The 25,902-nt window shown below is 36.8% G+C and overlaps 1 protein-coding gene across 1 annotated transcript; it reads left to right on the top strand.

The window, feature by feature from the left end:
- Positions 1-18,514: 18,514 nt before the first annotated feature.
- On the top strand, positions 18,515-25,698 carry LOC133796861 (kinesin-like protein KIN-UB). Its single transcript, XM_062234548.1, has 19 exons — positions 18,515-18,836; positions 19,179-19,279; positions 19,451-19,573; positions 19,744-19,929; positions 20,095-20,316; positions 20,434-20,587; positions 21,284-21,433; positions 21,580-21,668; positions 21,755-21,958; positions 22,094-22,213; positions 22,633-22,767; positions 22,884-23,015; positions 23,347-23,476; positions 23,583-23,675; positions 24,069-24,194; positions 24,301-24,426; positions 24,516-24,659; positions 24,736-24,864; positions 25,148-25,698. The coding sequence occupies exons 1-19, from the start codon at positions 18,659-18,661 to the stop codon at positions 25,306-25,308; spliced, it is 2,703 nt and encodes a 900-aa protein (XP_062090532.1). The 5' UTR covers positions 18,515-18,658; the 3' UTR covers positions 25,309-25,698.
- The last annotated feature ends 204 nt before the right edge of the window (positions 25,699-25,902 follow it).

The following is a 25,902-nucleotide window of genomic DNA, read 5'->3' as shown; positions in this document are numbered from 1 at the left end:
CTCTAAGTGTACTTAACAGGTTAAGGTATAAAACCAATAAAAAGGAAATGGAGATTTTCATTACAAACTGCTCTGCAGAGCTAATCAAAATATTTACAAGCTGTTCTCAGTACAAAATGGTCACTACTGTTTTAAATTTACAATCCCGCCGACCTAAGCGGCAAAAATAGGGTAAACCCCCTAGTTCCTCTGAGAACTCCTTGGCCGTGGTGGTCAAGCGGCCGCATATGTACACATCACCACCTAAGCTCTCCACTCAAGGCTAGGAGAGCTTTTCTTTCCCTTTACCTGCACCACATAGCACCCATGAGCCAAAGCCCAGCAAGAAAACATAACACCATTCATAAACATTATCAAATGATTATCATTATAATCACACTGAGCATAAAGCTTTCAAACAAGTGAGTGAACATCACATGAGGTCCTGATAAACCATACTGAGTGACTGACAAGCAAGTCACTGAAACTAATGGAAGAGTGGCTGCTAGATAAGCCACTAGCCTTCAACAGGTTCTGGTAAACCATACTGAGTGACTGTCAAGCATGTCACTGTTTCAAGTGGGAGAGTGGCTGCTAGGTAAGCCACTAGCCTCCAAGCGCTTATTTCATTCATCAACCCTCGGGGTCGGTCTGGCATTAATGCTCTTTGAGTCATTCAATGCTGATAGTCGATTAGATCTAATCTTTGTTGGCTTGCGTTAACACGCTAAGGACGTTCTGACTAATAAGTCAGTGCAACGTGACCAGTGCCCAGTACCACTGCCGAACCTGACTAATAAGTCACAGCTTCACAGTTGATACTAGCACTTTTGCCAAATCTGACTAATGAGTCAGTACCATGCACAAGTGAGCAACATATGCTAAACATTCCATATTCAATCCAAGTCCATATTTACACAACCAGCATGCTTCATGAATATCCATGCATGCCACACTTGGGGTGCAGTTTTCTTACCTCTGGTTCGAGCTAGAATGAATAAAAGAACAACCCTGAGAACGATCAACCTTTTGATCCTTTAGCGGTTACCTGGTCATAACCAATTATGGGATTCCATCAATAAAATGAATAATAAGAGGTTCCTAAACCAAAACCTAACCTCCGAGACATCAAACACTACTCAACTGGGTAGTAGGTTCAACCCCGAGGCCTTAGGCTTGAGTCCCCACACTAAAAACATCATTCTGGAAAAAATGACCTTAAGGGCCGCGACCCTCCCCTGCTGCGCCACGGTGCGCCCTCCAGACAGTGAGGGCCTTCCCTGCCAGACACCAAGGGCCGCAGCGCACCACAGCTGCGCTGCGGCGCCCAGCCCAGAACAGGAAAAAAGGCAGCACGCGCACCAGAATTCTCCCCTGTGTTTTTCCTCTCAAATCAACCCTTCAAACCAACTCAAAACCTCCTCCAAACACCCATTTAAACCCCTACACATCACCCATAACTCCCCCTCCTCAAAACCCAACCTAAACATCAACCAAAACCTCCTCAAATCCACACTTCCATCAAGAATTCAAAAGCTGAAAACCAAAGAGAAAAACAGAGCACCACCTGAAATAAGTGACTAAAACTCACCTTGAAACCAGCTTTAAACCTTCCTCAACAGCTGAACTAAGTCCACAACTTCAGCCTTTGAGCTTCCTAGCTAGAAACCTCTCCTAGAGCTCAAGAACACCAAAGGAGGAATGAAGGGAGGTGATGTACGGGGAAGAGGAAGAGAAGCCATGTTTTTACTCTGTTCTTCTACAGCCCTCCTAAGTCATATATATCCAAACCCCAAATGAACAAAATACCCTTAAGTCACCTTAAGCCTCTAAAACCACTTCAAGGGTAAAATTGGTACTTTCCACTTATCCCGTTAATCATAATTAACGCTTCCCAATTCCCACTAATCTCAATATTCTCAAACTCCAATAATTCACATCCCGTTACCCTTTAATGCCTGGTAACGCTCTAATCATTAAAAGTACCCCGAGACTCACCCCAAGCCCTGAGCTTCCTGTTATGAACAAACCGATAATTAACACACCATGATCGTCTCATGCGAAATGGCTCGAACGAACCCACATCATAATGTGGTCTCAAAATATATCACCAACATGCATCCAAATAAACAATTTACCATCAACGGGCCAAATTACCATCACACCCCTGTAATTAGAAATATGGACTCACATGCATGCATTTCACATCATATTATAATATAATCAACATATACATGCATTTCATCAATTAATAACATAATTAAGCAAGTATGGCCCTCCCGGCCTACTATTCACGCCGTTAAACACATCAGAGAATTCGGGGCATTACATCTCGACTCTAGAGTCGTAACTATGGACAGCGTCCCCTAGCCATGTGACAAACAGTCACCGGGGCCATATGCCCTGGCTATGAACATCTGGTTCTAAACCAGGCAAGCGCTTATAATTTTCATTGACCTTCCGGTCGGCCCAGCATTAATACCCCATATGAGTCATTCAATGCTGACATCGATTAGATCTAACCTCCCGACTCTAGAGTCGTAACTATGGACAGCGTCCCCTAGCCATGTGACAAACAGTCACTGGGGCCATATGCCCTGGCTATAAACATCTGGTCTTAGACCAGGCAAGCGCTTATAAATTCTTTGACTTTAGGGTCGGTCCAGCATTAATGCCATAGAGCCATTCAATGCATGTTCATCGACTTTAGGGTCGGTCCAGCATTAATGCCATGGAGCCATTCAATGCATGTTCATTGACTTTAGGGTCGGTCCCTGACTAGTCAGTGCCATACACAGATAAGCCATGCCACCAAACATATATCACATGTTCAATATCCATAAACTAGGTATTCAGCATGCTTACTAAACAGGTACTAGTACAATTAGGATCATGCATAAACACAGAGGCTCAGGCTCCGAACGATATCATACTCAGTATACAAAGCATGTCCTAATCACATGTTTCTCATGCGTCATATGTATAATATTCAACAATCCAACATGCACCAATAACAGCTATGCATGTCGCATTTAATAATCAACCAACATGCATCAAGAATAGCCATGCATGTCATACATATACACATGGTGCAGTTTTCTTACCTCAGAGTTGAGCTAGGATGATTAAAAGAACGACCCTTGAGAACGATCAACTTTTAGTCCTTTAGCGGTCACCTAGTCATAACCAAATATAGGATACCATCAATAAAAAGGATTAACATAAGTTCCCAAACCAATATCTAGCCTCCGGGATATTAATCCCCACTTAACCAGGTACTAGGTTCAACCCCGAGGCCTAAGGCTTGAATCCCCAAGCTAAAAATGCCATTCTGGCCAAAAAAGTCACTAAGGGCCGCGGCCCGCCCTAGCTGCGCCGCGGCGCGCCCCCCAGACAGAGGCAACCCTCTCTGCCAGACGCCATGAGCCGCGGCGCACCACAGCCATGCCGCGGCTCATTACCCTGTTCAGCCAAAATCTCAATACGCACCAGCAAACCTCCCCTGCGTTTTCCCTTGGAACCAGCCCTTCAAACCTGTCCCAAACCTCAACCTAACACCCAATTCAACCACCAAACATCATCTACAACTCACCCTCATCAAAACCCAAAGTAAACATCAACCAAACTTCTATTAATCCGAACTTTCTACAAGAAATTCACAAGCTGAAAACTAAAGCTCAAAACAGAGCACACCATAAAGTTCATGGCTGGAACTTACCTCAAACTCGATTTTGAATCCCCTTTAATGGCTGAAACAAGTTCCCTAACTTCCACCTTTGATCTCCTAGCTTAACTCCTCAATTTGGGCTCTCAAAATTCAAAGAAAGAATGAAGGGAAAAGCTTGTACGGGAGAGAAAGGAAGGGATGAGGATGGGGCTCTGTTTTGTTATGTTTTCCACAGCCTTCTAAAACTCAAAGGCTGATATAAATCCTTAAGGTCAAAAGACCATAATGCCCCTAAGCCAAATAAATCCCTCTAAAGGCTTCCGAGAGTAAAACCGTCCTTTCTTGCCTATCTCGTTAATTATAATTAACGCTCTCCAATTCCCGCTATTCTCAATATTCTCAAATACCAATAAATCATATCCCATTACCCCTTTTATTCCCGGTAATGCTCTAATCATCAAAATGACCCCGAGACTCACCCCGAGCCCCGAACTTAAACCCGTTATGACTAGACCGAACACTTACATTCCATGATCGTCTCATGCCGAATAGCTTGAACCAATCCACCTTATAATATGGATATATTAATTAATCACAACCATGCATCCAAAATACACAATCACGCCCTCAACGGGCCAAGTTACCAAAATGCCCTCATAATTAAAATATGAACCCATATGCATGCATCCACCATCATATAATAATATAAGTCACGTAAACATGCATATAATCATTAAATACCATAATAAATCAATTATGGCCCTCCCGGCCTCCTAATCAAGGTCCTAAACCTTATTAGGAAATTTGAGGCATTACAATAACCATGGATTCCAATGTACGAGACCTTGTAGCACTTACCAATGAGGCCCTATCGATTAGTATTACACAGAAGAAATCAATTAAGTAGAATGCTGATAATAGATCTGGAATCATTTGATAATTCATACAAGTGTTTTGCTATTATTCGTATACACAACCTTAACTATTTCGAGCTTAACCATTTCGAATATTCTTTAAAACTAATTAAAAATAAATATTTATTAATTATATCAATATAAATTCAAATATTATAAATTATTATTATATTTAATATAAAACAAAATATTTAATAATTTTATTAATATAAATTTAAATGTTATAAAATATTATTATTATACTAATATATTGTAATGTCTCAAATTCTCTAATGTGGCTTAGTGCCTCGATTAGGGGGCCAGGAGGGTCATAATTGATTTAATGTGTTATTATGTGATTATATGTATGACTATGTGCATTGTATTATTATATGACTGCATTTGTATATTTATGTGCATGTATGATATATATGGGTGATGTCACATTATTATGTGATTATGTTTGAGCTATTCAGCATGAGACGATCCTAGGAAGCAAGTTAACGGTTTGGTCATAACGGGGTTAATTACCGACCTCAGGGTGAGCTTAGGGGTAATTTGGTGCTTAGTATATTACCGGGATTGAGCGGGTAATGGGATATGATTTGGTAATTATTTGAGGATATTGGGAATGACGGGAATTGGAGGACATTAATTATGATTAACGGGGAAGGTGAAAAGAATATGCATCTTGTTGGCATAGGTAGTACCCATCAATCCATTTAAGCCATCTTCAACTATGTAGTCTCATACCTACACAGTCTTAGAATCATCACACTTGACCTTCCCCAGGCAATGTGGGATTGCACAACTTTACCCGGTCTTTCCCCTTACGGATCATGGTATACTGACTATCACAATCACCCCCCCTTTAGGGGTTCGACGTCCCCGTCGGCCACACTTCTGGCTGGGTCAAGGCTCTAATACCATTTGTAACGCCCCACATTACTATGGTTGCTTCCTGGAATGATGACTGTCCCTACAAACCAACACGAGTCTTTCCAGCGTGCTTTGTCCTCACTCGCACGCTTCCTGGGAAAACTTCCCAGGAGGTCACCTATCTTGAGATTACTCTAGGTCAAGCACACTTAACTTTGGCGTTCTCAAGTGATGGGCTACCGAAAAGATGATGCATCTTGTTGGCATAGGTAGTACCCATCAATCCATTTAAGCCCTCTTCAACTATGTAGTCCATACCTACACAGTCTTAGAATCATCACACTTGACCTTCCCCAGGCAGTGTGGGATTGCATAGCTTTACCCGGTCTTTCCCCTTACGGATCACGGTATACTGACTGTCACAGTTGTAGCGCTAGGGGGGCAGCGCTGTAGCACTACCCTGTTTTTCCTGATGCATATTTTGGGCACTTTTGAGGGTTTTTGGCTCGGGGTTTCAATTCCTAAGGCTCGGGATCGTATCTACTCACCGTTTGGGTACAATTCAGGGTCCCGGGAGTGAGGTTTAGGTCAAGACCCTTTTATTGTTGATTTTCATTAATGGAATCCCATATTTGGTTATGACTAGGTGACCACTAAGGGATAAAAGGATTGATCGTTCTCAATAGTCGTTCAATTGTTATTTCCCGCTCGAACCAGAGGTAAGAAAACTGCACCCAGTATGTGATTCACGAGAAACATGTGATTAGGGCATGCCATTTCCATGAATATTGAATATGAGATTGATCAGAGCTTGAGTCTCTGTTTTTGTTCATGATCCTAATTATGCTAGCAATTTTTAAGTAAGCATGCTGAATGCCCTACATTTGGATATTTGACATATGATATATGCATGGTTGCATTGCTTACTTATGAATGGCACTGACTAACTAGTCAGAATTGACAATGGTGTCAGTATTAACGGTGAAGCTGTGACTCACTTGTCAAGTTCTACAGTAGTACTGAGCACTGGTCATATGGTATTGACTAATAAGTCAAGAACGGTCTTAGCGTGTTTAACGCAAGCCGAAAAAGATTAGATCTAATCGACATCTGCATTGGATGACTCATCGTGAGCATTAATGCCGGATCGACCTTAAGTTCGATGAAAACTAAAAGCGCTTGTCCAGCCTATGGCTAGTCACTTAGAGCTAGGGCCAGAGAGCCCAGGTGACTGCTTCGTCACATGGCTATGGGTGCTGTGACTTACTCATCAGTCACTCATCTGGTTTAAGTTAGTGACTTACTCATCAATCACTCATCTGATTAGAGCCAGGGCTAGAAGGCCCAGGTGATTGCGTCATCACATGGATGTGGGTGCTGAGCCCTGTAGTGACTTGCTCGTCAGTCACTCATTATGGTTAACGGAACCCCAAAGTGGTAAATCACTCATCTAATTAGGATTGACTTGATAGTCATCCATTCAGAAGGGCAGGATTCCTCATCATGAATCCCTCGTCATTATCTGAACTTATTTGCATGCTTGAATAGGGCTATCATTGCTAGGCATCCCTGATATGATTTTGTAACATTTTATTACTGTTCATGAGCATATTGAGTTTTCTTGCTGGGCTTCGGCTCACAGGTGCTATGTGGTGCAGGTAAAGGCAAAGAAAGCTTGACCATCCTTGAGTTGGAGAGCTTAGATGACGATGTGTACATATGCAGCTGCTCGACCGCCATGGCCGAGGGTTGAAAGAGGAACTAGGGTTAAAACCTATTTTGCCGCTTAGATCGGTTGGTTGTAAATATTTTCTTGTAATTAACCTTTAAAATTGTATTTTTGGGATCTCAATGTATACAGTAAACGTTTTAGTGAAACATTATAAAGAAATTTTTTAACCCTAAACCGCTAATCATACTTAGTTACACGATTATGGTCAAATGACTCGAATAGCGAGTTTAGCACTGTTCAAAATGCACACCGTAACGGTCCCTGGAGTTTAGGGTGTTACATTGTCCCTCGGGGGTTTTGAAGTTGTGGGGTCCGCCGAGGTCGAAGCAGAGTCTGTGTTCGTTGTTGTAGTTACGAGCTGAGAGGTCATATTCAGTGCTGACCTCGCCTCCTCTACATTAACAAACCTCTAGGCTCTTCAATTAAACTCGGTTATAGACCTAACAGGCTTCCTTTGTAAGTCTTCCCAGAGAGGACTTCTTGGCATTACACCAGCTCAAACTGCCATTAAATGACCACTATCATCGACATCTCGAGCTCAAGCCACTTTTAGGTTAAACCTTGTAAGGTAACCTTTTAGTGACTCCTTCGGTTGCTGTCGGACATTGGTTAAGGCTGAAGCCTCGGGCCTAATGCCGACCATAGCTTTAAATTGTTTCTTGAAATCCTTTGACAATTGATCCCAGGATACGATCGAATGTCTTTTGAACTTTTCAAACCAGTTTTTTGCTGGTCCGGTGAGAGTGGCTGGGAATAGCATGCTGTTATCCAAAAAACAGGCACGAATGACGTGGCAAGTGATTCCCGGACACGTGGCTGACACTTGGCGAAATTCTGCTAGGGTATCGACCAGAAGAGATATTACAAGCAGAAGGCAGTTGAGGCTTACCTGCGACCAGTATGGTCGCAGGTTCTGCGTGCCTCATGATATTTTTATAAAGATCTTAGTCAATCCCGAAATTGACTCCCATGATTTCCTGAGTATCCTACTAGTTAGGAAATAATATATGTAACAAATTAATGTAATCCCCCTTGAGCCTATAAATAGAGAAAGATAGCTCAAGGAAGGGACTTTTTGGCCTTCGAATTATTTGAGACTAGAGTGATTTTATTTGATATATTGTTTTGTTCTTCAGAGGTTAGTGAAACTCATTGAACCCTAGTTCTTTGATCACTCCTTTGGATCCTATATCAATAACAATTCAAGTGGACGTAGGTTATTACCAGATTCTGGGACCGAACCACTATAAACACTTGTGTTCTTTATTATTTTCGTCATCACATTCTTTCCAACGTGTTTGTCCACATCAAGCATATTTGACTCCGTGTCAGTTGGCCAAATTCAGGGTCAACACATACACTTGAGCTCTTAGCCTACATTGCTGGCTCGCATAATTGTGTTGAACGTGCTCAGGTGGCTGTAGGGATCTGAATTTTCGTCAAATGGTGGGACATGGGGAATCCTAAACCCTTGAGGAAAATGGGTGTTGGAGATATGCGGTGTAATGCCCCGAATTCTCCGATGTATATAACGGCGTGAACAGTAAGCCGGGAGGGCCGTACTTGCTTAATTATGTTATTAATTGATTAAATGCATGTATATGTTGATTATATTATGACATGATGTGAAATGCATGCATATGTGTCCATATTTCTTTATACAGGGGTGTGATGGTAATTTGACCCGTTGAGGGTAAATTGATTATTTATTCACATGTTGGTGATATAATTTGAGACCACATTATAATGTGGGTTTGTTCGAGCTATTTGGCATGAGACGATCAAGGAATGTTAATTAACGGTTTGGTCATAGCAGGCTTAAGCTCGGGGCTCGGGGTGAGTCTCGGGGTGTTTTAATAATTAGAGGGTTACCGGGCACTAAAGGGTAACGGGATGTGAAATATTGGAGTTTGAAAATATTGAGATTAGCGGGAATTGGGAAGCGTTAATTATGATTAACGGTATAGGTGGAAAGTACCAAAGTTGCCCTTGGGTTGGCTTAAGAGACTTTTAAAGACCTAGGGGTATTTTAGTCTTTTGGCTTGGATATATGTTAAGCTTGGAAGGCTGTGGATAAACAGAGTGTAAGCTTCTCCTCTTCCCGTACCTTCATCTTGCTTCTCCTTCCTTGTGAGTTTTGTGAATTTGTTGAAGGTTTGAGCTTGGGAGCTAAGCCTTGGTACTTTGGGAGAGTGTTCCATTGTGGAAGAGCACCATAACCTGAACTTGAGGTAAGTTTTTAGCTCTTAGTTTCCATGTTTGCTCTGTTTTCGTTTTGGGATTTCAGCTTTAGAATTTGATGTGGAAAGTGAGGATTAAAGGGAGTTTTCTTGTTGTTTTTGATTGGGGTTTGATAAGGGTGAGCCATGGGTGTTATTTGGGGGTTTAATTGTGTGTTTGGAAGAAGTTTAGAGAGGGTTTGAAGGGCTGGTTTGAGAGGAAAGAGCTCAGGGGAGAAAACTGGTTCGTGTGGCCGACTTAGCCATTCTGGGCTGAGCGCCGCGGCGCAGCAGGGGAGCGCCACGGCCCTTGGCGTCTGGCAGGGGAGGCCCCTTCTGGCTGAAGGGCGCGCCGCAGCGTAGCAGGGGAGGGCCGCGACCCTTGAGGTCAATTTTGCCAAAAATGTGTTTTTAGCATGGGGATTCAAACCTTAGGCCTCGGGATTGAACCTACTACCCGGTTGAGTGGTGTTTGAGGTCCCGGAGGTTAGGATTTGGTTTGGGAACCTTTTATTATTCATTTTATTGATGGAATCCCATAATTTGGTTATGAACAGGTAACCGCTAAAGGACCAAAAAGTCGATCGTTCTCAGGGTTGTTCTTTTATTCGTTCTTGCTCGAACCAGAGGTAAGAAAACTGCACCCCAAGTGTAACATGCATGGATATTCCTGAGGCATGTTGAATGTGAGAATATGGACATGGATTGAACATAGAATGCTTAGCATATGTTGCTCATTTGTGCATGGCACTGACTTATTAGTCAGGTTTGGCAAGGGTGCTAGTATCACTGTGAAGCTGTGACTTATTAGTCAGGTTCGGCAGTGGTACTGGGCATTGATCACGATGAACTGACTTATTAGTCAGGACGGCCTTGGCGTGTGTCACGCAGGCCAGTAAGATTGGATCTAATCGATTATTAGCATTGAATGACTCAAAGAGCATTAATGCCAGACCGACCCCGAGGGTCGATGAATGAAATAAGCGCTTGGAGGCTAGTGGCTTACTCAGCAGCCACTCTCCCACTTGAATTAGTGACATGCATGGCAGTCACTCAGTGTGGTTACCAGAACCTGTAGAAGGCTAGTGGCTTACCCATCAACCACTCTTCCATCTGAATTAGTGACTTGCATGGCAGTCACTCAGTGTGGTTTGTCAGAACCTCATGTGGTGTTTACCCATTTGTTTGAAAGCTTTACGCTCAGTGTGATTATAATGATAATCATTTGATAATGTTGTATAAAGTGTTATGTTTTCTTGCTGGGCCTTGGCTCATGGGTGCTATGTGGTGCAGGTAAAGGGAAAGAGAAGCTCACCTAGCCTTGAGTGGAGAGCTGATGTGGTGGTGTGTACATATGCAGCCGCTTGACCACCACGGTCAAGGTGTTCTCAGAGGAACTAGGGGGTTTACCCTATTTTTGCCGCTTAGGTCGGCAGGATTGTAACTTTACAACAGTAGTGACCTTTTTGTACTGAGAACAGCTTGTAAACGTTTTGTTTAGCTCTGCAGAGCAGTTTGTAATAAAAATCTCCATTTCCTTATTATTGGTTTTATGCCTTAACCTGTTAATTACACTTAGAGCACGTTTTTTACCAAAGGACTTAGGTAGTGAGTCAAATTTCCGGTCCACCGTTCACCGTAACTGTTTTGGGGTAGCCAGGGCGTTACATGCGGGGCAAATGACTCGAGTTCTTCATCGAACTCTTCACCCCTTTCCTAGCTACGCTCGTTCTGCAAGAGCCTGAATGCTCTCTCCAACTGTTCAATTCTTTCTTGGATTGGACTATGGGAGGCCTAGCTTGGACTTGAGGGGGCTGGTTATCGTTGATAACAACTCCAGCTCCCTGTCTCGGTGCAGGATTGTAAATCGGCTGCTTGCGGCCGTTTAGATGATCTCGCAGATCTGGGTTCGGGGGATTATCACGTCCCCGATTATGGTTTAAGTGTTCCTGTAGATCAGGGTGATCTCCTCGATTCCCGACATTTCTTGGTTCTGTGTTGTATATGCTCACGGACCTAATGTAATCCGAGCTTTCACTAACATAGCTCGTTGTTCGGTTATTACGAGACGAGTTTCCTGCTAGTCTCTTCGTCTCAACAGTTTGCGATCGTGACATTTGGCTTCTCGTAGGTTGAGGAACCCTGCGATTTCGGGCAGCTTTTCCACCATTTCCTTGTCCGCGTCCAGCCCGTCGATCCTTATCTTGGTGGACAAGTCGCAAAACCCTCTGGTCCGGCAAGGGATGCCTTATTGGCGATGGTGGGTGCCTTATAGGAGATGGTGGATGCCTCCTATTATGGGGCCTAGATGATCCCAAATTCGCCTGACCAGGTTCCGGGACGTTCTATGCGGCAACAGGATTTGGGTTCCGAGTCACTGAGGGGGCTCGGTTATTCACCAGTCCCGTTTGTGCCTCTGTAGTCGGGTAAGCAGCAGCCTCAACCCAGTTGCCCCTCCGGGGTCTTGGCTGAACAGGATGGGACGTTGGTGGTGGTGCTTGTTCCGCTCTCCTGGCGCCCGTATTCTTACGAGGGCATCCCCTAAGCCTACAAGGTGGAGCCTGAGTGTCTCGAGGAGGCGCTTGTGCTTCAGTAGCTAGTCTGGCTAACTCTTCATTGCGTTTCGTAACTTCTGCCAACTGTTTGTGCAGTTGGCGATTCTCAAGTTGCAAAATTGGAACATATCCCTCAGGATTATAATACATGTCCTCGTTGGCCCTGGGGGCAGGTGATCCTCGTGAGTTGGATGAGTCACTCCTTTCGTCGGGATCGGGATCCACCATAGGCTGCTTTCCAGGTCATCAGGGGTATTCTTCATCATGAGGAATTTCCTCCTCAGGTATATTGGGATCGCTTGTCGCAGCCATTGCTGATCTGAGAGGCTCTCTACTAAACAGGCTCACGTCTCCGTTTAATAGCTCCTAATGAAAGCACCAAACTGTTGACGCGTTTTTCGTCAACTTAAAAAAGAAGAGCAATTAAACAAGAATATACCAGAGGAAGTGAATAAAAAGAATGAAAACAAGATCTTTTTACGTGGTTCAGCAGTTAAAATCTGCCTAGTCCACGAGTCTATATTATTAGCTCTTTGGAGTTTTCTGGAAACTTTCAGAGAATAATTGCGCAGAGTTTTTCTCTCCAAATCTCAATATTTCGGTCCCTCTCAATATTTCGGTCCCTCACAAATGAAGTTTACATCTCTATTTATAGAGAGGGTTTCAGAATTGGTTCCCACATATTTCAGGAAGATATTTTGTAAATCAAATAATATAATGCCAATAAATGCATTATTTACTACGCACGCGGTAACGTCCCATAAAATGTGGGAAGTGAGTAACATATTACATTAGGTCCCTTAAACATAGGGAATTTACAACAATAAGTACGTTCACACATAGCCGACTAGCCTAGACACCAGGTCCATGCGCCTTCGAGACCGTTTGTCTATTACGAGCTCGTCATCTCACTTCGCCTATGCTCCCAACAAGTAACCATTGACGAAGTCGTCACCTTCGAGCTTACACCTCTCGAGCTCGAACCATCTTGTCTGAGGGCAAGAGATGCATCAAGAAATTTATACAAGTGTTGAATCCTTGCTAACGCGAGTTGCGAGCCTACATTTACAACAATCTTAGAGAATCTTCGAGGCAATGCACTGCTCGGGCTTACGAGATCGTCATTTACAGCAAACTGTCTGTCTGGAAGATCATATGATGATTGTGTTTATTTCGAGCTCACACCTTACGAACCTGAATTTCGAGATCAAGATTTCCATCATCAAAATCTGGGTGTAACACACATATATCAAAGAATAATATAATTTTTTTAATATAATTATATATTTTTATGTATAAACATGATAAATATATATAGCACAAATGCACATAACTACACATAACTAATGGGTAAAATAGTCTATTTTATTTTAAAAATTAATAATAGAAATCCTTTCCAACCATTTCCATTGTTTTAGGACTTGAATTAAGATTCCATTAGTTATAGGAAAAAAAGAATACCAAAGAATAAATTCCTAAAGTAAAAAAGTCAAGCCAAACAATGGAGTGAGAACTTTGATTCCATTCCCATTACCATTCAAACAAACCAAACATGACCTTAATATTGAGAGGGAACTATAGTGATTCTTGCAGCTTTTTAGTTTTTCAAAATTTCTAGCAAGTCAGAGGGTCTTAAAGAATGTGGTGACCGCATGTCTTTTTGTTTGTTCTTCTTCTTATTATTTTTTGAAAAAAAACACAAGAAGAAAAAAAAATCAATTATAAAAGATAGAAAGGAAGAAAAAATGTTTAAAGATATCTTCTCACTTTTGTTAAATTAGGCGAAATAATATGGATCTATATGTGAAATGAAGAGACCATTAGTCAAAGAAAACATAGATGAAGTTATTCCAATCAAGCTTAATCTATTGCTTTTATGGTATCCTTTTTGTCTAACATGCACAGGAGTTGACTAAGATTACGTGGGCCATTTGGGCACTCTTAATAATAGTCACATAATTTGGTAATAATGACAAAGCTCAAAGCTCCATATCAATGAGAATAGTTAATAAAACTATAAACTATAAATAGCGATGACAATAAAAATAGGTTTTATTTAGTAAGCTAAGCCATTGTCTTGTAGTTTATGGCCTCCACAAAATTTGTATCAAAAGTGATGAAAGTGAGACTTTTACTCGGTCTATAGACTTTTACCGAGTCTGTAGACTTTATAGTACTCTTATATCACATGCTATAGTATTTGCCAAAAAAATAAATCTCTAATGATATTGTTTTATAGCTATAGTTGGTAATATTAATTGGCAATTTTACTATAAGTCTACTTTCTCTACATTAAATTCAATTTACAAGTTGATCTTCATTAATATTAAAATTAAATAAATTTTTATTCACAATTTTGTTTATTTCGAGTATAGTATAATATAGATAGAGTTAGTCTTAAAATAATTAAATGAACTGTGAATCAATAAGAGTTAATTGAAGAAAAAAAAATTGTTTAAATACGAAATATCAATTGAAATAATATACTAATATATATAGGTACACATTAGAGTGGCCGAGTGGAGCACAGCTCAACTAAGTTTAGCATTAGCCTTTTTTTGTTTGTTTGTTGACTCGGATACATTGAGGTTAAATCATATGATGGCAACAAACAACTGTCAATCTTAATATATATTTTTTAAAATTAAGATTGTCTCATCCAATAAAGAAGTCATATATTTTTTTTTCTCATTAATTGATTAAAAAATATCAATATAATCTAGAATTTTGAAATACAATATGCCAATAAAATAATTAAACATGTCATCAGCTCCTCCATCAAACAATTCTTTGGCTTATGTAAGTTCTTACCATTTTTTTTTACCATCTTACAAGTTTTGTTTTTACTTTAGTTGTGTATGGTAAAATTTTTATTTTTGAATTTTTTAAATGCAAAAATAGAAATATTATTTTTATTTTTGTTTATTTATTTTTAAAAAATTAAAATATGTTTGGTAACTATTTTTTTTTTTAAAAATAAAAAACAATAAATGTGTTTGATAAATTTTATTTTTATTTTTTGTTTAGCAATACAAAATGAGGCGTTGATTTGAAAAAAAAAAAAAAAATTCAAAAAACGGTTTAAAATTTTTTAGAAAGTTAAAAAATTATATTTTCAAAATTTAATAAATTTTAATTAAAATTTTTAAAAATAATAAATAAAAATAGAGTTACCAAATAATATTTTATATTTAATTGTCAAAATTTTAATTAATTAAATAAAAAAATTAATTTTTTAAATGTTACCAAACACACTTTTGTTTTTTGTTTTTGAAAAACCCTCTTACAAGTTGAAGGTGTGGTTAATAGGCCCATTCGATTTAAGGTATGTGTTGGTTGCGAATTTATGTTCCTAATAAATTTAATTGTTTGACAAATTAATTTTGAGTAGATACTTTGCTATTTCAAACATTAATTTTAATTTAGCCACTCAAATTTCTCAACATGGAAATAAATTATGTTATCACATTTGAATGACCACCTAGATGCCACCACGACACCAAAGCAACAGAATATTCCCCAACTGGACAAGCAAAAAGACAACAAAGTAATTAAATTCAACAACCCTATTGTCATCCACACAGGTGTTATGTTCTAGTTTGTTTGTTAAAAAAAATATATTAGGAGGATTTCTAAACTACACTACAAAAATATATAAGTATGCTATTGATTTTAATCACAATTAAAAATAATGTGATTTTACTAGAATAATGTTATTTTTAGTATAATTTGTGAGTGTCTTTAGTATTTTTTTTAAAATGATTTATTTTTAAAAATAAAATGCACATATATCTCTTCTATATATAAAAAGTATATAAATAAAGAAAATTATTGGTTTTGATGATTTTTTATTTTCTTTTTCCGTTAATTTTAACGAAATATTGTTATATTTAACAAAATATTTTTATATTTAAAGGTAAATTGTAAACATAACTTAAACTTAAATAAATAAATAATTAAACAAATTAAAGTATAATATTTTTGAGATATTTTACAATGATAATTATTTAAAAATAATAAAATTATATATTTTATAACTTAAATAAAATTTAATTTAATTAAACTTCAACTTAATATTATATTAAACATATAATATATAATTTTTTGTTGTCACTGTCAAATTCAAAAACTAGAATAAATATAAACTTAAACAAAAATAAATATATTAATTAATTAAAAATGATATTTTAAAGATATTTTATGATAATTTAAATAATTAAATAATATTTATTTAAAAATAATAAAGGTATACATCATTTTTTATCTTATACATTTATGTAATAATTTGTTTTTTTTATCAACTGATTGAATATTTTTTTCTTCATCAAATTGACCAAAGGATATTGTTAGATACATTAGAAATTAAAAATAGTTGATGCGTGTATACTATTGTCTACACTATCAATTTTTCTATTCTTATTTTTTTTTCTATTATTAATTTATTTTTAAATATTATTGTATTATATACATGTGTCATATAGCCATGTAAATATATATTTATATCAATGTTGTATTTATAAATCATATATGTAGAGATTATTGATATAAATATTTATATATACTATAGAACTACAATTCATTCTATTATATATATTTAAAAAAATAAATTATTTTTATTAAAATTTTAGACAATATTTACAATTTTAAAACTAAATAAACATTAGCCCTACCTAATATTTTGGAAAAGTGATAGAATCACCATTGCATTTATTTAAAAAAAATGTATCGTCTAACTAAATTGCACACAAGTCAAATGAATCATTTAAAATACCAACAAATTCTTTAGAATTATACCAAACAGAAAAGGGGTGTGATATACTTACTATTCAATGGGCGAATAGCTTGTCCAAATTTGTACATATATGTTATAATATTTGTGATAACACATAATAATCAACATATATAATTAAAAAGCATCTAACCTTTTTAATTCTGTATTGGTTTCTAGTTGTATCATGTACAAAATCATGAATGTAGTAGAGAGGGTCGCTAATTCATTTTTTAGTTTTGGAAATTACGGTAGGGACCATTGTGCCCCTAGTGAACGAATCTAATTGAATTTTCATTAGTAAACAAAATAAACATAGAATTATATTGAGGTGCCGTGGTCAAAGGTGGTGCAACTAGATTAGTTAGCTTGCAAGCATAAAATGGGATCAGATTTCTATATATCACTGCTTTCTTAGACATTACACTAGAAATTCTCACTTGGAAGCAAATTGAGATCAAAGGCTTAGAAAATAAAATTAATACAACTTAATGTGCATCAAACCAACTAAACCATTTTATTATTTAATTATCCTTACTCAAAATATAATCCTTGGATACTGTAATTGTAATGTTCAACCATCTCATTTGTTTAATTGCTTTCTCAACTGTTATTTTTACTCTTCCGAACGGTTAATAAGTTTTTTTTTTTTAAATTTTATATACGAGTCCACAACTTAGCTTGTGATACAAGCCTTATAAGAGTGATGATGGTCCAACACAAAATGTTGATGGCTGACATTCTTATAAAGTATAATTGAAGGCAAAAAAAAAAAAAAAAAGAAAGAAGAAAAAACACATACATACACAAACCATATCATCAATTGAGTATGAAACATGAAAGTTGTATTTTTGCAAACATATTTTAGGATAATTCTACAGGACATAGAAAATGTCATTTTCAATTCTGGTAACCCAATTTTTTTTTTATCACAGTGTATATTATAGTTATAGTAAATATCTCACCAATTTTTTAAAAATTATGAATAATTTATAGTGTCCAAATCAGAGTTCAAACAATTTGTTTTCCATGCTTATAAAAAATCTTAGTCACGCGCGTAATTGACTGTTTGACTCTGATTTGGATATTGTAAAATATTCAGAATTTTCAAAAAAATTAGTAAAATATCTGCTATAATTATAATATACACGGTTATGAAAAAAATTAGGTGTAATTTTTCCGAATACTAGAAATAAAAAACACCCTTACGATAGAAGTATTTTCTATACCAAAGAATTATCCTATATTTTATTTCATATATAATTTTGTTGGAGTTTGTCTCTCTCTTTTGTTTGGAAAATTTTGGTATTTATTTAAATTTAAATAATGACAAAATGCCTTATAGAAGGCTGAAAATTTAACTTGTATTTATGTATTTAACTTGTGTATTGTAACTGCAACAAAAAAAAACTTGTATTGTAATTAATATTGGGTGAAACCGTAAAATTAATACATTTTGAAATAAAAAAATGCAAAAAATTATTAGAAGGAAATAAAGAAAAATAAATCAATTATCAGCGCAATCAGGGCAGTTGTCATCTGTGAATTCAGACTATAAATAAAAATCTGTCACCAACACTATTATTATACACTACAAAGTATTTATTTATTTTTAAAGATAAAAAAAAAGAGATGGAATTAAGGCGGGTAAATCCAAAGCCGAGTTGAGTGAAGAAGGGTAAAAAGGTAAGTTCAGGATATTCTCTCTTTTGTCTTCAAAGTTTGAAAACAGTGTGGGACCCAAAGTTTCTAGTACCCCAATCTCTCTTGCTTTCTCTGTCGTTTTGGTGCTTTTGTCTTTCTGGCCCCCATACCTTCCCATCTCACACTGTAACTAAATACTCTCTCTCTCTCTCTTTGATACCAACGAAACCCAAAAAAAAAATAAAATCCCGTACCTCTCTTTCAACACTATTATTCTTCTTGTTAATGTTTACCTGAGCTCGGAGTTCCGGCACCGGCAACTATGGCTTCCCGAAATGGGGCTGCTTCTTACAAGGCTGGCCTCAGGTTGGATCATCGACCTCTCAACTCCAAATCGTCTTCGTTTAAGTCTCGCCCCCCTTCTAACTCTGCTGGATCCTCTGTTCGTCGGAGCAGCCCCTCTTCGTTTGGCTCCGGAGGTATTAAGGGCGACGATGGAGGTATTGTCTCGTTTCGAATCTTTTCTAAATTTCGTAATGTCGCAAAATGTGCTTTCGTTTCCATTTCATAGCGTTTATTCTTCTGGAGAACTGGGGAAAAAATGGAATGAGCAAGTTTTGGGGAACAATTTTGGACTGAATGTGAATCAATTATATGTGGTTTTTTGCTCTTTTCTTTTAATCAACTTGAGGTTATAGGATGGACTTAGTTTAGTTTAGTTCGTTTTGCTTCTTTACCAAAAAAGGAAAATTTGAGTAGATAAGTAACAGTAGGTTGATCCTAGATGACCAATGATGAATTTCCTACTGCATTTGTTCTTTTTTGTTTGTTTCCCCAAATAGTACCTGGAAGAGTTCGAGTGGCCATAAGATTGCGACCCCGAAATGCTGAAGAGCTGGCAGCAGATGCAGATTTCGCTGACTGTGTAGAACTGCAGTCGGAGGTACTTTCAATTTTGTTGTTTCTCACTCATTGTCGTTTGTAAAGTTCACATTGTTACTAACAACAGTACTTTAAAGTTCCTCTTATTAATGGTCATTTGGGCCTCTGTTCTGGTTGGTTGAAGCTTGGTTGCGGTCCATTATTAATTTTTGGCTTGTGTGTTGTATTTCAGCTTAAACGTTTGAAACTCAGGAAAAACAATTGGGATTCAGACACTTACGAATTTGATGAGGTGCTTACTGAATTTGCATCCCAAAAGCGAGTCTACGAAGTTGTTGCTAAGCCTGTAGTGGAGGTTTGATGACTCTTTCAAAATTTGCAACATTATTTTTCGCTTGAACTGAAAAGTAGTATTTATTATATATGCTGATGAGGGTCGAGTTAAACAAAGATAATCTCATGACATTCACTTTTTTTTTTTTGCATGCTTTGGACAGCTCATTAATCTGCCATTTGATTTTGTAGAGTGTTCTGGATGGTTATAATGGGACCGTGATGGCTTATGGCCAAACAGGTACAGGAAAAACATTCACACTTGGAAGACTAGGAGAGGAAGATACATCTGATCGTGGAATTATGGTTCGTTCAATGGAGGATATTCTAGCAACTATATCTCCAGACACAGATTCGATCTCTGTCTCATATTTGCAGGTTATAGGTCTTAATCACATAATTAAATATAATCAAAGTTTCACTCAATCATTTCTTTTCTCACTCATTTATTTATTTTCTTTATTTTATTCATGTTTTTATAGTTATAAGACCCCTTACTCTTTGATCACAATTTAACATCTCGTTATTTACAAAAATGTGTAGCTTTATATGGAGACCATTCAAGACCTTCTTGATCCATCAAATGATAATATCCCCTTCGTGGAAGATCCAAGAACTGGTGATGTTTCAGTACCTGGTGCAACTCTTGTAGAAATCAGGGATCAGCAAACTTTTGTGGAGTTGCTGAGATTGGGAGAAACTCATAGGATTGCGGCTAACACAAAGTTGAATACTGAATCTTCACGTAGTCATGCTATTCTGATGGTGAAATGATTTTCTGTCATTTTCCTTTAAAAAAACCTACATAATGGATCAAAATATACTACTCTTTCTTAACAGCATAATTGGGTCTTTTGACATATATTCTTCTCTCTGGTTCAGGTGCATGTTAAAAGGTCTGTCATGGGAAGAGAAGATAATCTTTCAGTTGACAATGGGGAATTCTCTTGTCTAACCAAATCATTTAAGCCACTTGTTCGGAAAAGCAAACTTGTTGTGGTAGATTTGGCTGGTTCTGAGCGTATTCATAAGTCAGGTGTGTATCTAAACTCTCAATCATCACTACATCAATTTCTTACTCAAGTGTATACACGGTTTACTTTGACATGTAGTATGTATATTATTTATGCATGGCTCTATGCAAGTTTTTGTGCATTTGATGCTTCTAGGATCTTACTACTTAAATGTTGTTGTGGATCTTACTACTTGCTAATGATTTAAATGTACATGCTAAATGATATAGATCTAGTTGAGGTTTCTGTTTCCACTTTACCCCATTTCTATATAATGTGGCTTTACACAAAGGATATATATGTTTAATTAATAAAAACTATAACCTTTCAGTGTTTTGAAACAGACTATTTGTAAACAACTTCAAAATCAGTAAAAATCTTTTACCAAACAATCAGAGATTTGAAACAAGCAAGAAATTTCTATAATTTTAATAATTTTTGGAAATAATTTACTTTTAGAAATCAAAAGAATAAGTCTTTTCATCAGTTATTATTTACTTTCCCAAAAGTTGGATGTTTCAGTGGTGAAATTGAAACTTTATATTGCATTGCTAGGGTTTGAAGTACAGTCCCCAATAATGTTGGGTTGAATTAAAAGAAAATAAACCTACATGGGATGGTTTTGTGATTGACCCTTTATTTTTAACCAAAGTATTTCTTTTATAGTTTATTTATCAAACCCACTTGTCATTGAACTTTGTATCGTTGTTGTCTACCAGGAAGTGAGGGGCATATGTTAGAGGAAGCTAAGTCTATCAATCTCTCTCTTAGTGCCCTAGGGAAGTGCATAAATGCTCTTGCAGAGAATAGCGCTCATGTTCCAGTTCGTGATTCTAAACTCACAAGATTGCTTAGAGATTCATTTGGAGGTGAGATGATATCTCATGTTCAAGTAAAATCCACCTAGAGTGTATCTTATTATGACCTCTGATTTTCATGTGCATTATTGCACAATTAATATGCTACTTAAAATGCATGATACACCCATATTGTTACATTTTCTATTCTCTTACAGGCTCAGCGAGAACTTCATTAATTATCACTGTTGGTCCGTCTCCACGCCATCGAGGGGAGACTACAAGTACAATTCTATTTGGTCAAAGGGTTAGTTCTCATGCGAATTCCAAGTAATTGTTAAGGGAGTTTGGTTATAAATAATATAGAATCAGTATTGTGATTTTATTTGACAGGCTATGAAGGTGGAAAATATGTTAAAGATAAAGGAGGAGTTTGATTATAAAAGTTTGTCCAGAAGGCTTGAAATAGAGCTGGATAAGCATATTGTGGAAAATGAAAGGAGGCAAAAATATTTTGATGATGAAATTGAAAGAATACACTTGGAAGCACAAAACAGGATTAGCGAGGTTGAACGGAATTTTGCAGATGCATTAGAGGTTTGTCAAATCTTCATTCATCCAATAAATTTATCTTTAAAGTAATTAAGGGTTAGATTTGTCATTTCCTGGTGCTTCAGTTTTTACTATGTTTGGTGTAAACTTTCTAATTATATCATTTCTTTCTCTTTGTAGAAAGAGAGGCTAAAGTGCCAAATGGATTATATGGAAACAGTTAAGAAGTTAGAGGAGAAATTGGTGTTAAATCAAGAGAAGGATGAACGAAGTTCAAATGGTGGCAAATGTAATGGAGAGGTAGTAATAATTTCATGTTAATGTCTCACTTTCTTTAAAGATGAATCTTGTACCAGTTGTTGGTTTATGCACTTTTTTTTTAATATTATATGAAAGATATTTTTGGAGACTTTTTACGATGTCCCGAGCTCAATTATTTTTATGGATTTTTCTCATTCCTTAGCTCTCATAAGATTGTATCTATTAGCTTGTTCAGGTTTGTCCTTGTTTTGCTAGTCATCTACTTTGGCAAAAGAAGCATGATAAAAAGTTTATGCACTTTCATTTATTATAAACTTCCCCATCAACTTTCACTTTTTCAGTATAATTTTTCTTCACCATAATAAAGTTTGATTCTTAATAGGTAGTTTTGCAATAATATATACGATTTCATTTTTTGAACTCCAAGTGCTTTTTTTTTTCTTCTCCCGAAAATGCAGGGACCTGGGCATTCCACATCTGATGACATTGCTGAGGTCCAAAAATTGCTTCATAAAGAAATAAACCTACGAAAGACGGCTGAAGAGAATTTTGAAAATCTAAAAAGCCAAATGGGGATATATACACCATCAGAGGTATTGTTTATGAAATTGAATACTATAATTCTTAATGTTGGTACTTGCATCATCTATATCTGTCAGTTTCAAAGCATTTGAATCTTGATATACAAAAGATTACTTTTTGGTATTAGGGTGGTGGAGATATAGAGATGTTAAAGCTTCGAAAGAGTCTAGAGGAGGAGGTACACCAGAAAAAGAAGCTTGAAGAAGAAGTAATAGTGTTACGTAGTCAATTGTTGCAACTAAGTTTTGAATCTGATCAGGTACGTATTTGCTTTAGTCAAACATCGTCCTATACCTTTGAATGATGATATCATGATTGTTTTGCTATTAATTCAAGTGAAGAAGTATTTGAGCTTTCAAATATGTTAGCAGGAGATACAAAAGGATAATAATAATAAAAATCTGAACTCTGTCATGAATTTTTTTCCAGCAAGTTGCAAGAACTTGCTTCTTTTGTGCCCATTATGCATGATAGTTTTAGCTTGTAGGTCATATATGTTCAAGATATCTAGCATCATCTTAGTCTTCATGTGTACCATAATTTAGTTTTCAATTTATTTTTACCCTATTGGATTCATCATATGCTTGTAGATGAGAAAGTGTCTAGAAAGAGGTGTGCCTCGAAATGGAGTAGATTCTTTAATGTCTCCAATGGGGCATTTCCAGTCCAAAGACATCCAGAATGGAGATAAGGCATCATATTCTAATCTATTTGAGCAAGGTTTATACAAAATTTTCTTTGAAGTATTATAATGTTTATCATCTTCTTGTTTCCAGTTGTTTCTCTTAATTTATTTTTTTATTTTTTTGAACTGTTAATTTGACAGTTGGATTACAAAAGATCTTGTCATTGCTTGAGTCAGAAGATGTGAGTGTTCGTATACACGCCGTAAAAGTGGTGGCCAATTTAGCAGCTGAAGGTAGGATGATAAGGTTTCAGTGAGAATTTTATTACGTTTCTTCTTCCATGTTTTTTCAAATTTTTATGTTTCCTTTTTTTCAACTTGTAATTTCTTCCATTGTAAATCTGACTTTTTGTTCCAAGCGAAACCCTTTGTTATGTTTTAAATGAACCTCATATGTTTAATTTACAGGACACATTTTTTCTTCTCGAATTTACGAGTCATCTTATCTTATCACATTGTTTTTGGCACTATAAGTAATTAATACAAGCAAAACTCATCATAACTGTTGACCTATATTCCTTTCCCTGAAGCATACCATATCTGAGTGTTTCATTACTTTATTGTTTGCTCTTTTAGTGTTGTTGTATGTTTTGTGAGAACCAGTTTTCCCTCCCATGTCATAAGCAGAGGCAAATCAGAAAAGGATTGTTGAAGCTGGTGGTCTTACTTCCTTGCTGATGCTTCTAAGAACCTATGAGGATGAAACTATTCGGAGAGTGGCAGCTGGTGCTATAGCCAATCTTGCAATGAATGGTAGTAATTGATTATGATTTTTCGAACCGCGTAGGGGTTTTCTTTGTTTCAATTGTGTTTTAACTTATATTTGGTATTTAGTTTGCTTTATCTTTCGTTATTACAGAAGCCAATCAAGAGCTTATAATGGCCCAAGGGGGAATTAGTTTGTTATCAATAACAGCAGCCGATGCTGACGATCCTCAAACTCTCCGCATGGTTGCTGGAGCTATTGCTAATTTATGTGGCAACGGTATGTTCTTATTCTTTGATGTTTCATTTTTTTTCTTTAGTTGCACTCATTTTGTAATCATATTTTTACCCAAAAATAAAATAAAACAGATAAGCTACAAACCACTCTAAGGACTGAAGGTGGTATTAAGGCCTTGTTGGGAATTGTTAGATGTGGGCATCCTGATGTTCTTTCTCAAGTTGCACGTGGTGTAGCAAACTTCGCAAAATGCGAGTCTCGAGCATCTACGCATGGTAAGCAAAGGTGTTTATTTGTTCTTTAATGGTAGCTAGCATCACACGATGTAATTTTTACACTATTCTTTCACAGGCTTGAAGGCTGGCAGATCATTTTTAATAGAGGATGGTGCACTTCCTTGGATTGTACAGAATGCCAACAATGAGGCTGCACCAATCCGGCGCCACATTGAGCTTGCACTTTGTCATTTGGCACAACATGGTATATTGCACGTTGTATTTGTACATAAAATTTCATAAGTGCTAGCTACAGTTTTTTTTTTTTTTTTTCATTTCTTGTTTCATTGTTTGATGGTATGCTGATTCTATTGAAGTATGCCACATTTTCATCATTAAAACTAAAAGCTATTATTGCAGCTCATGTCAAACATAACAATTAGATAAGAGTCTAAAAAAGTGTGAAAATAGTGTTGCTAGGCGATTACACTACGTAAATTTCATTTTCTCATAACTAGTTTCTTAACTGTTGGTTTTCTGAATTACAGAAGTAAATGCAAAGGACATGATTAGTGGAGGTGCTCTATGGGAACTAGTTCGGATTTCACGGGACTGTTCTCGAGAGGACATCAGGACTCTTGCTCGTCGAATATTGCATTCCAGCCCCACCTTCCGTTCTGAAATGCGTCGATTACGGATAGAATATTGATCGGTATTTTATTTCAGATGAATTGACTCCATCAGAGGAATCATGCATAGAAATTCAATAGTGTTGTATAGTTTTTGGTGCAGAACTGTTAGTTACGTCAAATCCTTATTCTAATTGAGGGTCATAGTGGCCGTCTCATGCAATTTTGTTTTGTACAAAGGAAGCTTGGGCTTCAGTTTGTAATTCTTGTTTATGCATCCCGTTTCATTATCTATGTATTCTATCTGATTAGTACTTCAAAAATAAAAAAAAGTACAGAAGAAAAAACGAAACATTTGTAGTTATTTGAAGGCTAGGCCTTTGTTTCATTTGCATTTTTAACGCACGCTAAGAAATTGTATGACACTTTTTTTTGTTCATCAATGTATAACTAGTTTTCAAATACACAAATGATTTATAACTTGTGACCTGTCTCATTCAATAAAGATTTTAACTCCATATTTTATGTTTGATGTTGTAATTTTTTTTAAGAAAAAGGGTGTATTCAACAATAATTGTCGTATTATTTTGAATAATTCTGACTTGGGAAATTTTCTACTCACTACTATTGGAAGAGGACTGGTGACGCAAAATCAAACTCTTTTCTTCGCAGCT

This window comes from Humulus lupulus, chromosome 8 (assembly GCF_963169125.1).
Source record: "Humulus lupulus chromosome 8, drHumLupu1.1, whole genome shotgun sequence".
NCBI classification, from domain to species: domain Eukaryota; kingdom Viridiplantae; phylum Streptophyta; class Magnoliopsida; order Rosales; family Cannabaceae; genus Humulus; species Humulus lupulus.
The sequence above is the reverse complement of the archived record's forward strand: the minus strand, read 5'-3'. Positions and strand labels throughout refer to the sequence as shown.

Excerpts from the sequence above, each read along its gene's own strand:
- LOC133796861 (XM_062234548.1), top strand. The coding sequence starts at position 18,659 with ATGGCTTCCCGAAATGGGGCTGCTTCTTACAAGGCTGGCCTCAGGTTG. Across the intron at positions 22,768-22,883 it reads GGATATATACACCATCAGAG|GGTGGTGGAGATATAGAGAT; the intron begins GTATTGTTTATG and ends TTTTGGTATTAG. Across the intron at positions 24,427-24,515 it reads TGCTAATTTATGTGGCAACG|ATAAGCTACAAACCACTCTA; the intron begins GTATGTTCTTAT and ends AAAATAAAACAG.